Source organism: Scomber japonicus, chromosome 10, assembly GCF_027409825.1.
Source record: "Scomber japonicus isolate fScoJap1 chromosome 10, fScoJap1.pri, whole genome shotgun sequence".
Lineage (NCBI taxonomy): Eukaryota > Metazoa > Chordata > Actinopteri > Scombriformes > Scombridae > Scomber > Scomber japonicus.
The window spans coordinates 28,155,258-28,167,333 of NC_070587.1; the positions used below are offsets into that span (position 1 = coordinate 28,155,258).

Consider the following 12,076-nt stretch of genomic DNA (forward strand, 5'->3'; position numbering starts at 1 on the left):
GTTGGCTCAACACATGAGGCAAACCATGTATTGTGAATGTGAATAGAGCTCAGTGGCAGTGCAGGGGATTAACATGAGAATGGTGTGTGAGTGCTGGAAGGCCTTTACTTTATTTCTGTCCCACTTTAGCTCATGCTCTCTCACTTTAGCCCTTTGCTCCTCCAAACACACAACTGTGGCTCAGCTCAGCTCTCGTTGTCATTGTTGCCTTACTCTGACTGCTCATAATCTTCCTTGCCTCACTCTTCATTGTGCTCATCTTCTGGTTAAACTGGAGACAACATGGAGAATAACCACACCTTCCTGTACTTTGCATATGGCAGCAACCTGCTGAAGGAGCGGCTCCAGCTTAAGAATCCGTCTGCAACAGTACACTGTGTGGCCAGGCTAAAGGTACAGTCTGATGTTAGGAGAATCAATGTTCTGTCCTATTTGAACTGTACACAAGAATTACTTGATTTGTTTGCTGTTTTTTAGGACTATAAATTGGTGTTTGGGAACCATGAAGGTCTTGCCAGTGACCGGTGGCATGGAGGTGTGGCCACCATAGAGCACAGTCCAGGAGACGAGGTGTGGGGTGTGGTGTGGAGGATGAACATGTCTGATCTGGAGTCTCTAGACAGGTAAAGCTTTCATTCAACAATTTCTTAATGGCCTTTGCTTATTTCCTTGAATGTTTCCATGTAAAATTGACATCCATTATGATATGTGTGTTTTTATGTTTGTCCACATGTGCACACACACAGTCAAGAGAATGTGACATTAGGTGCATACAGTCCCATGGAGCTATCAGTGAAGACAAAAGGCCAGGAACTTAACTGTCGTACTTACATAATGAACAGCTGTGTGTATGCCCCACCATCGCCACAGTACCTACAGGTAAGAGAGATTTTACTGCGTCCATGCCTGTGGGCTCACAGCACTTGGTCCCAACAAATCCCATGAAACAATACATATTGTAATAATATATATTTTCATAATTCATATTTTCATAATTCATATTTTCAATCAATTTGTTAGCCAAAACTACCTTAACTAAAGTGTTATAGTAACCTAAATCTAACCACACACAAGATGCACAATGATGAATTTTGTATGCATGTTCATTAATTTATCTTTTATTTACCAGTACTGGCATTTATGCACTGTAATGTTTTGTTATTTATTGGCCAAGATACACACTGATAGAGCTGCAATAAGATCAAATATGCTGATATTATAATGTCAGCCCAGATTTGTCAGTCAGGCCTATTAAAATGTAAATTTGCAGTGGACAGGATCAGCTTGTGTAGTTCTGGTTTAATCTATGACATTGAAAACTATGACACTGTAGATGAATTTGAGGGAATTTGTTATAAATCTTTGTAATGACAGCACTGACCACACAGCACTGGTCACTAGTCACCCACGGATTACATTGTAAGTGATGCTTTAATTGTGTCTCTCATTCTGTGTGATGTCAAACATGGTTGTTTTAATGTTGTTGTTTTTAATTAGCAAGATAATAGATGGGTTGAGCATAGCTCAGCGAGTAGAGCGCCCGCCCCATGTGTTGAGGCTATAGTCCTCGTTGCAGGTGATCCCGGTTCGAATCCTGAGCCGAGTGGTTTTATCCTGCGTGTCATTCCCCCTCTCTCTGCCTCCTGTTTCCTGTCTATTTCCACTGTCCTGTACATTAAAGGCAAAAAAGCCCGAAAAAATATACTTTAAAAAAGAAAGATAATAGAGCAGATTATGAATCAGGTCAGGAGCTTCACCACCTATTTCCCTCTGTGAAGCATCTGGAATGGGTATCAGTCTGCACACACTCCTCATCACCTGACTATGTGATCAACAGGTCAAAACATTTAGGACACACCCCCTCTGTCATGCTACATTTTATAGTTCTGACAGCTTGTAAGCGAGAATGCTAGATTGTTCTTTTGCACATGTGAGAGCTCCAATATGCCTGATAGAAAAGCAGCATGCAGAAAGGGCCAACGTGGCTTTATAGCTGCAGCTTTGTCTTCTACAGTGTATATGCAAGAGTCCACAGCATTGTTCTCTCTGTTATGCATGGCCTTGTGAGCTGTGAGTGAGGCATTCTCACATTGACTGCCATTTTTGAATCACGTTATTGCTCACATGGTTGTAACATACAGAACGGAACAATACAGTCTCTAGTATGGCAAAGATTACATTTATCCTCTGCTCAGGCCCAAATTTCAATGAGTCACTTATGTGAACAAATGGGTATGTGATGGAGATTGACTCATGTGCAAAACTGATAGAGGATTGCACCTGTTACTGTATGTGAAATGCTGTTTTTATTACTGGTCCACACAAGAGGTTGAAGACATGATTTGTGCAATGAACCCACATTTTTCCCCCTCAAAGACCTATCTCTTTAAACTTACTAAAATTGTTTTCATTCTGATGTATTGGGGTCCAATTGTTCTCTCTTTCTCTTTTTTTAAAAGGACATTGTGTCTAAGCCTCCCCCTAATGTTTGCGCACTTTCCAAATTGTTTGTACAAACATGAAATGCAGATTTGAAGTCATACATAAAGCAATGTCCAATTCAATTGTTAAAAATGCAGCTCTTCTCCATCAGTTCATAACTACTTCCAACTTCCTCAAAAGATGTGGTGACAAAAATACATGATGTGATGTAGATGCAGCTTTATTACTTTAGCCATTAGGAGTGAACTGTGTATGGGTGACAGTGATGTTAGGAGATTAATGTACCGTAAAAACGGTATTCTATTAAAGAGTGGTTTATTTGAATGCACCAGTAGCTATTCATTTTTTAAACACATATGTTTATACTCCAAAACCGTTTCTATTTACTTTTATTTGAAACACAATCAAAACACATATATTATTATAACATTTTTATTATAAACAGTGGCTTTGTCTGTTGCTTCCCTGGTTGCCCTCGCTAGTGGAGGAGAGGAAGCCGCAGATCGGTCACATCAGGGGAGCGTGAGTTGAAGAGCCTGCGAGGCCGGCATATGCCCCGCGGGACGCTCAGCTGCAGTCTGCTGCTGGGTGACGAGAGGAGAACCGGTTTCCCACGAATCTTCAGTCAAGTCGGATGGGTTGATCTGCAGTTCGTGATCCGTGGTGACTTCGCTCTTGGAGTAGTAATCGTAGCATTTGTTCAAGTTCTGTTGATGCAATGTGGGAAGTACGATCTGTTTCTGGGAGGACCATGAAAGCTTGACTGAGACTGCCTGCACGTGAAACTCGAAAGCAAGAGTGAGCGAGGGGGAAGCTGTTAGGTCTGTTTATATAGGAGTCGGAAGGGGTGTAATTGGTGTGTGTTCCCGCTCCTGAAACTGCGCTTATCAAGCTCTGATTGATTGATTGATCTTTATTGTCTCTCAAGAGAAATTCATCTTGGGCATACAAAAAGAAAGTACCAGCGTCTCACATCAACACACAGATTATAGTCACACTTGGCTCTTTACGTACATAAACATAAAAGACAGAATACACATAATGCATAAAATATTTAGCAGAAGTCACTGTACAGTAGCACAATGCTCTACCCTCCCTCCTTACATCCCCACATACATGCACATTCACACGCGCACACACACACACACACACACACACACACTACACATACGATGGAGTGATGAATCTTTCCCTTTTACTCAGTACATGCCAGCATGGAGAAGGACACACAGTCGTTCTGCCAAGCAACAACTTGTTATACCTCACACAGGCTTCGCCCTCTACTGGACTCTATGGGTACTATACTCCACCAATCGCGTACGCGCGATGGCCCACTGAAATTTTGCATGTACGTAGCCGGCCGCTAGGGCGTGTCTACCTGACCCGCCTCCTTCGGCGGGTATATAAGCAGGTGCATCGCCAGCTGCCCTCATTCCTTTTTACTTCAGCGATCGGCGAGTGCCCACTCTGCTGCCGAGACCTTCCCCGTGTTCGCCGCCAGCAGCGAGCTGACTTCTTCTCCGGCGAATCGCTTCTCACCTTGTCTCCTGACGGCAGTGAGGAAGAAGAGCGGGAATCAGAAGATGACGCCATGGAGGAGGAGGACGCCGCTCCGGCATACACCACCACCATAACGCCTGATGAAGCTCCGCCGCCCGGGCCCGACTCAGCCTTTGGTCCCGGCCCGCCGCCGCGAGGAGACGAGGACGAGGATGATGAGCTCTCCCTCTCTGACGCCTCGGCTGTTTCCGGCACCGCTTCAATCAAGCTGGACTTTCCGAAAGTCATGACGGCGGCAGCAGAGTGTGTCGGGCTTCCCTTGCCCCCTCCGCTGCCACCGAAGCCTGTGAGCCGACTCCGTCAGGGGTTTTATGGCCCGGCTCAGCCACCCCGACCTGTGTTCATCTCCCCAGCGCTCCCCGACATTTGGCAATGTGTAAGAGCGTCTTGGCAGGAGCCGCTGAAAACCAAAGCGACGGTCGTGGGTATGACGTCTTTCCTGCGTGTGCAGGGCCAAACGGAGACGGTGTTCCCCGGTGTGCCCCCGCTGGAAGAGGCTCTTGCTGCGCTCATTATCCCACAGTCAGCTGGTTGGTCAGGGCACAGGAAGCCGCTACCACCGCTGCCACAGGATAAAGATACGCTGGAATATTTGGACAAAATGTTCCAACGGGGCGCGCAACTTGCAGCAGCAGCAAACAACTTGGGTGTGCTGGGCGTCGCGGCAGCAGCTTCACTGTCGCGTGACGCCCCCCCCTTCCACTGACGCTGTTGATTGTCTCGGCCGTACTGTCGGTCAGATCAACAACCTCATCCAGGGCGTCGCTACTGCTGCTGTCGGTCGTCGGCTCTCGCCACGTCTGGCTTGGCCTCACCGCCCTCCCCAGAAGGGATCGAGAGGATCTCCTGGCTGCACCAGTGTCGTCAGACGGCCTCTTTGGCTCTCTCACCACAGTGACACAGCGGCTGAAGAGGCTGGAGGAAGAAAAGGCGCAGCTGAGCCGCCATCTGCCGCTCGCTGTCGCCGCCAAGCAGCGAGAAAGGACGCTGCCGCGTCGCAATGCTACGGCGAGGAGGAGAGAGCGTCCCCCCCAGCTGACCAGCAGCCGGTTCCGCCGGCCCCACCACAGCAGCGCCCTCCATGGGACGCAAGCGTGTCTCGCCCCGCTGCACGCGGCACCAGCGGACAGAGGCCCCGGCCGAAGCTGTCCTGTTCCTGGGGCGCACAGCAACCAAAATGACAGCTAACGGGAGGAATGGCGCAAGCGGGTTGCTCCGCCACCCTCCCTCATGGTTCATGTTATGGTTCTGTATGTTCTGCTTGTGTAACTAAACGTGCTGAAAATGTTGAAACTGTTTTTATTAAAACACGTTACACCATTAAAAGAGCAAAATCCTCCCCTCCCATACCCCCGGCTTGCTGGACAGCCCCGGTCGGTGTAGCATACGCTGCACCATCCAGCGGGCTTCCGGTAATGTGTGCTCCACCGTTGCATCCCCGCAGCGGGCCCGGCGTACGAGGCCCCCGGTCACGGTCACTCAAGCACACACACAACACACACCCTCAGCCGCATCCTTTGTGAGTAACAAGGCTGAGCGGAACATTGTTGTCTCTTTTAACCGGGAAAGATCCGCGGTTGTCCCTCCATATGAGCGCAACCGGCGGCGATGCATAGGTAAATATCGCTCCCCACCGGTTGTAGCGACCACACAGCTAGCCTTGCACAGTGCTACTGTAACGGCCGGCCCAGCGCAGCTCGTTCACCGGCTGACAGGCGATGATTACCACCGCCTAGCCGCCGGCTACGACGAGGCTCCACTTTCTAACAAAGACAGGGTTAGCTTGCGTAACGCGCACTCAGACCGTGACGTTACTCAGCTGCAGCACCGTTCGTTTAACCCGCGCCGCTACATCGAAACGGCCAGGTTAACACGAGCCAGCCCCCCGCCAAACGGCAGCGGAACGGTCAGAGTCCCTGTCCAAGCGGTCAAGGCCTCTGACCACTTCGCGAGGCGGGCGTTAGCAGCTAGCTGCTCGCTAACGGCGTCGCGGGCCCCTCGCAATCGCCGAGTGGAGCTCGCTGAAAGTAAAAGCGTTTCTCCTTGGTACGCATGTCGTGAAGCTGAGCTAAACAACCCTGCCTGTTCCCCTGTTATTATTTCCACGGAAGAAAATGACAGCAGCAGGGACAGTGTTTTTCCTGTGACTGTAAAATGTCGGACGGTGAAGGGGCGTTCAGGTGTCGCCTCACCGCCTCGGACATCAGAGTTGCGTTCACAGACGACCACGGCGGCTCGTAAACCGGGCCTGCCGCGTTCAGGAACGACTCAGCCCTTTCACAGAGGGCCCCCCATGGGCCGAACTCCCTTTTATGGCGGTTTGGCGGCGGAGAGGGCCGAAATTGTGTACCACAATTTTCTGAAAGCCGCTCCACAGCTGCCTGCGCGTCCCCTCACGTGGTTTCATGAGGAGTGGCGAAGCAGCTGTGTGTTGACGAACTGGCTGGACAGGACCCTCAAACTAGGATATTCTCTCCAGTTCTGCGGGCTCCCACCAGCATTCAGAGGCATACGGGCGATAAATCTATCCTCTCAACAAGAGATAGATTTTCTCGAGAGGGAAATTCAGGACCTGATATCAAAACAGGCTGTGTCAATTGTCCCTCCCCACGACAGGGAACGAGGTTTTTACTCCCCATACTTTTTGGTCCCCAAAAAGACGGGGGATTACAGACCCATCCTGGACCTCCGTGCCCTGAACATGCATATCGGTCGCAAAACATTCCGCATGCTGACCACGAGGAAGCTGCTGGAGCTCGTCCAGCCAGGCGACTGGTTCACAACCATCGACCTGAAGGACGCTTATTTTCATGTCGAGGTGGCGACAAAACACAGGAAGTTCCTGCGTTTCGCCTTCCAGGGAACAGCCTACGAATACAACAGGCTCCCATTCGGCTATTCCCTGGCCCCCCGCACGTTCAGCAAATGTGTGGACGCAGCGCTACAACCGTTGTGTGGCCGAGGCATGAGGGTCTTCTTTTATTTGGACGACCTCATTGTGATGGCCAGGTCCAAACAATGGGCCATTTTTCATACAGCTCAGTTGATACTGCACCTGACCAGATTGGGGTTTGCTATCAACTGGAAGAAGAGCACCCCCCAACCGAGCCAGCAGGCCGAGTACTTGGGGATGGTGCTCGACTCCGTCAGACTGAGGGCCGTTCTGTCGGAGTCCAGACGGACGGCCCTGCAGCAGGAGGTTCTCAAGCTGCGACGGGGCTCACGTGTTACAGCCTTGACAGTAATGCAGGCACTGGGGCACATGGCGGCAGCTCACCCGGTGGTTCCACTGGGACTGTTGCGCATGCGCCGTCTGCAGAGATGGTTCACCGGCCTACACTTGGACAAGAGGCAAAAGTTTCGGCTGCTGACAGTCCCCCCAACGGTGCAGGACAACCTGCGGTACTGGGGGTCCCCTCAACATCTGTTAACCGGGACGCCGCTGGGACGGGTGACCTCCTACACAGCGGTGTTGACGGATGCCTCCCTGAAGGGGTGGGGAGGCACCTGCCTGGAGAAGGCGATTGGTGGTGTGTGGCCTCCGGGGGAGGTACGCCACATCAACCTACTCGAACTACAGGCAGTGTTACTGGTTCTCCAACACTTTGGTCCCCTACTAAAGGGGAGACACGTGCTGGTGAGGACCGACAACCGCACCACGGTCGCTTACATCAACAGACAGGGCGGTGTACACTCCGCAGCCCTGCTAGTGATGGCAGAGAACCTGTGGTCATGGGCTTCAGAGCACCTACAATCTCTGAGAGCCCTCCACATTCCAGGGCTCGAAAACAGGGGGGCCGACCTTATGTCGAGGGGCGGTCCCCTGGACGACGAGTGGAGGCTGCAACCAGGAGTGGTGCAGATCTGGTCACGATTTGGGAGGGCAACGGTAGACCTGTTTGCCGACAGGTCGAACACCCACTGCCCTCTCTGGTTCTCCCTGAGGCCGCAGGACCGTCCACCCTTGGGGGTGGACGCGTTTGCACGCGCCATGGCCAAGAAGGCTGCTTTATGCCTTCCCCCCCCTCCACCTCATCCCCCAGCTACTGGAGAGAGTGAGAGTGGAGCGGCTGAGGGTCATTCTGGTGGCCCCCGACCGGCGGTCAGCCCTGTGGTACGCGGTGCTGACCCTGATGGCGGTGACTCCACCATGGCCCATCCCCCAGTTCCAGGGGGCGCTGTCGCAGGAGGCGGACGCAATACAGGCGCTGCCGACCCTGGGCCAGCCGCTTCAGGCCTGGCTCCTGAGAGGGACAGGCTGATGCGGGCTGGGCTGACTGCTCAGGTGGTGCAAACCATTCAGGCGGCTAGGGCTGGGTCCACCATTGCCTGTTACAGGCCAAAATGGTTGGGTTTCCAGCGGTGGTGCAAGGAAAGGGGAGTGGACCCACTGACATGTCCAGTGGGGGACACTCTTTCCTTTCTACAGCTTTTGGTTGATAGAGGGCTGTCTCACGCGACTATCAAAGTTTACGCTGCAGCCATCTCATCATGCCACGAAGGGTTGGGCGGAGGTCCAGTCTTCGCCCACCCTCTGGTGAAACGATTCCTGCAGGGGGTCAGAAGACAGCGGCCTGTGGCACGCACTTCTGTACCACAATGGGAATTGCCGTTGGTGCTCGAGGCCCTTACTAGGGACCCCTACGAGCCCTTAGAACACTCCTCTCTAAAGGCGTTGTCATTCAAGACAGCAGTGCTTCTTGCTCTGACGTCAGCCAAAAGAGTGAGTGAATTGTGCGCCTTGTCGGTCCACCCGAGTTGTTTACTCCTACGTGGGGACCGCAGCGGTGCCATCCTTAAACCGAACCCTTCTTATGTTCCCAAGAACATAAGAAGTTCATTTCGGTCGAGAACTATTCAACTGGAGGCTTTTCACCCTCCCCCTCATGGGGATTCGAGGGAGGCGAAACTGCATCTCCTGTGCCCTGTACGTGCGTTGACATGCTATGTCGACCGCACGGCCACCGTCAGAAACACAGAACAGTTGTTGGTGTGTTATGGTGACGGGACGGCTGGCAGAGCCTTGTCCAAGAAACGCTTGGCGAAGTGGCTGTGTGATGGTATCTCCGCAGCCTACAGTCAAGCGAATCGGGAGCCGCCCGCTGCGGTTCGGGCGCACTCCACACGAAATGTGGCGACGTCTGCGGCCCTGTTCAGCGGTGCGAGTGTTGAGGACATATGTACGGCAGCATCGTGGTCTTCACCCTGCCCGTTCATACGGTTCTATCTCTTGGACGTGTCAGGCTCCTTCTCCAGATCTGTGCTCACCATAGGGTCACAGGACATGTGAGAAGAGGGATGTGTCGAGTGTTTTATACTCGGCCCCCACAGGGTGTCATGCACCGGCATTGGGTCGCGCTCAACTAAGACGCGGGCAATAAGGTGCGAGGTTAGACCACAACCTCACCCAGTCTAGCCAGATGCTGCTAACTGGCGGGAGGTTGGATCCGTTATCACTCCGCATGGCGGCTTAGATCAATAAAGTGATGGCTGGGTCTGGTACCTAACCTGTAACTGGCCTGGTCAGTGGGCGGAGCCTCTCCCGCGGCAGGGAGTACATAAGTCGGGCTTCGCCTACTGTACCCATAGAGTCCAGTAGAGGGCGAAGCCTGTGTGAGATATAACGAAGGTTACGATATTGTAACCCTAGTTATATTAGCACAGGTGGAGCCCTCTACAAAGGGACCCTGCCGCTCTTTCGCCTTACGCTGAAGTTTGGTGGAATGAGGGCAGCTGGCGATGCACCTGCTTATATACCCGCCGAAGGAGGCGGGTCAGGTAGACACGCCCTAGCGGCCGGCTACGTACATGCAAAATTTCAGTGGGCCATCGCGCGTACGCGATTGGTGGAGTATAGTACCCATAGAGTCCAGTAGAGGGCTCCGCCTGTGCTAATATAACTAGGGTTACAATATCGTAACCTTCGTTTCAGCTTTTATATAGTACCTCCCAGTGGAATTTGAATAAGACAGGGTGACAAAGTAAGAAAGTACAACAAAAGAAGTCGTAAAGTAACAAAAGACAGAAACCCTTCAAAGATATCATATGCTAGGTCAAAAGATGGTCAGTTTGCTTTTCATGTCTTATCTAGTATAACAAAAGGCCTGACACAATGAGTCCCTCATGACACAAAAATTCCCTCACAATCCCCTCTGAGCTCACTTGATGCTCATAAAAGCTGAGTTATAAGCACAACATAAGCAGTAAGTTGATATTTGTACAACCTTATTGGTTGTTGTGAGAAAATCAGGGATTTTATTGTTCATTCAGGACAGTCAATATATTCAGTTTCCTTAACCACTGCAGGTCATTGTGATGGGAGCAGAGCAAAATGGCTTGCCAAAGGACTACCAGGAGAAGCTGAAAGCAATCAAGACCAACATGTATGAGGGCCTTCTACCTATGATGGCTGAGTTGGAGCAAGCCAGAAGAGTGAAAAAGAGGGACAACCACCATTCTAATGTCTGATGGTCAGGCAGAATCCAGGTCCACCTTTCACTGTAAGAAAGTCCCTGTAGCTGCATTCAATTTAATATGGTAGCTTAACAAGTTCACTTTAACTAGCTTAATCTTGTTGTACTATAATGTACAATGACAATAAAGGCATTCTATTTCAAATCAAAGCTGCTTCATGTCTAACTAGTCTAACCTTAATTCAAGTTTCCTGATCTGTGAGTCTTTGGCTGCTGTCAATCGCTAACAGAATACAGCATAAAAATAGTCACATTTTGACAGTATAGAAGTGTGACAAATCAACAGAAATTTTGAATACAAATCATGAAGAACAATAAGAAAAAATAATCTTATTTTCTTTTTGGCTTCACAATTGTGTCTTTGTGTTTTTATGAATGGGATAGAGTTTGATGCATATTTCTTGCTCATAGCATGACTTTGCGTCATGGCTGAGTAAAATCTTGCTTTAGGAGGTAGGAAAGCATATTAAATATAAATGGTCATAATGTGAAGAAAACATGTAAAAAAAAAAAAAAAAAAAACGTTTGTTTACAATGTATTCCTTTAATGCTCTATGAAATGTAATATTTGTGATGCTGCTTTTCATGTCGCACCTAGCCAGCTGTGACATTATTTGAAATATACATCAACGTGGTGTATACAGTGTGTACAGTGTCTTCTTTATCAATTTTCTCTGAACTAAGAAAAATGACATTGATGGAAATTCCTGGTCAGGGCTGAGTTTAATGCCTGCTAACTTTTTAACTTGTGATTACCCTGGCTTTTATTAACCTGGAATACACTGTATTTCTTCCAACAGAATGCTCTAACCTTGGTGCTAGCTCAAACTAAATTAAATTGAATTGTGATCAAATCCCATTGCATTATGTGCCTAAAAATGAATGCTCTAAACATTTTTTATATCTGTCCTGTAGGGGGCAATGCTATGCTGCAGCAAGGGACCAGAGTGAATTTACTCCTTGTAATGACATTGCCATTATGATCTAAACAGTTTTATACATGAATAAATTGTGTCTATTAAGTGCTTCTTTTTTAAATGTGAGGGTTACAGTAAGAAATTGTATCAGATGTCTAGATCAGTGTCTTCAAAGTGGCCTCCAGGGACCCACAGGGTTCCTTTAGGGGATTCCAGGAGGTCCCCAACACTAAGAGAAATAATTTATTTTAATTCCATCTATACATAACACAATGATAGAATGTATTACTATTTTGAATGTGGGCTCCATATACTTTCTGTAATAAAACATTTAAAAGCAAAAATCTTATCAAATTGGGGTCTGTCGTATAATTTGTGTCAGTTCCACTGATCTAGATACAATTATAGGATTTATTTTGTTTTAGTGATCCCCAAGTTACTCTAAGTGTTCTCTTCTTAGGGACCTCTGGGGTTACAATACAGCCTGAGGACTGCCAGCCAAGATGTTGTCCCCACAAAGTCCCTATGTTCTTCATTTATCTTATTTTCTCATTCGTATTGCAATAAACCTTACAAACCTATACTGCATTCCGTTGAGGTGTTTTTTTATTAAATGTACATCTATTATGAGAACTGCCAGGTTATTTTTGTCATAATTGCTCAAACCTGACCCCTTAAGACATT

At 49.3% G+C, this 12,076-nt stretch overlaps 1 protein-coding gene across 1 annotated transcript; it reads left to right on the top strand.

Moving 5' to 3' along the window:
• Positions 1-282: 282 nt before the first annotated feature.
• On the top strand, positions 283-10,470 carry ggctb (gamma-glutamylcyclotransferase b). The gene is made up of 4 exons (XM_053327652.1): positions 283-393; positions 478-623; positions 747-879; positions 10,309-10,470. Exons 1-4 carry the CDS (start codon positions 283-285, stop codon positions 10,468-10,470), a joined length of 552 nt encoding a protein of 183 aa, XP_053183627.1.
• Positions 10,471-12,076: the final 1,606 nt, after the last annotated feature.

Bases quoted from the DNA above. Each gene is read 5' to 3' on its own strand.
- ggctb (XM_053327652.1), top strand. From the start codon at position 283: ATGGAGAATAACCACACCTTCCTGTACTTTGCATATGGCAGCAACCTG. The intron at 394-477 runs GTACAGTCTGAT...GCTGTTTTTTAG, and splicing joins ACTGTGTGGCCAGGCTAAAG to GACTATAAATTGGTGTTTGG. The intron at 624-746 runs GTAAAGCTTTCA...GCACACACACAG, and splicing joins GATCTGGAGTCTCTAGACAG to TCAAGAGAATGTGACATTAG.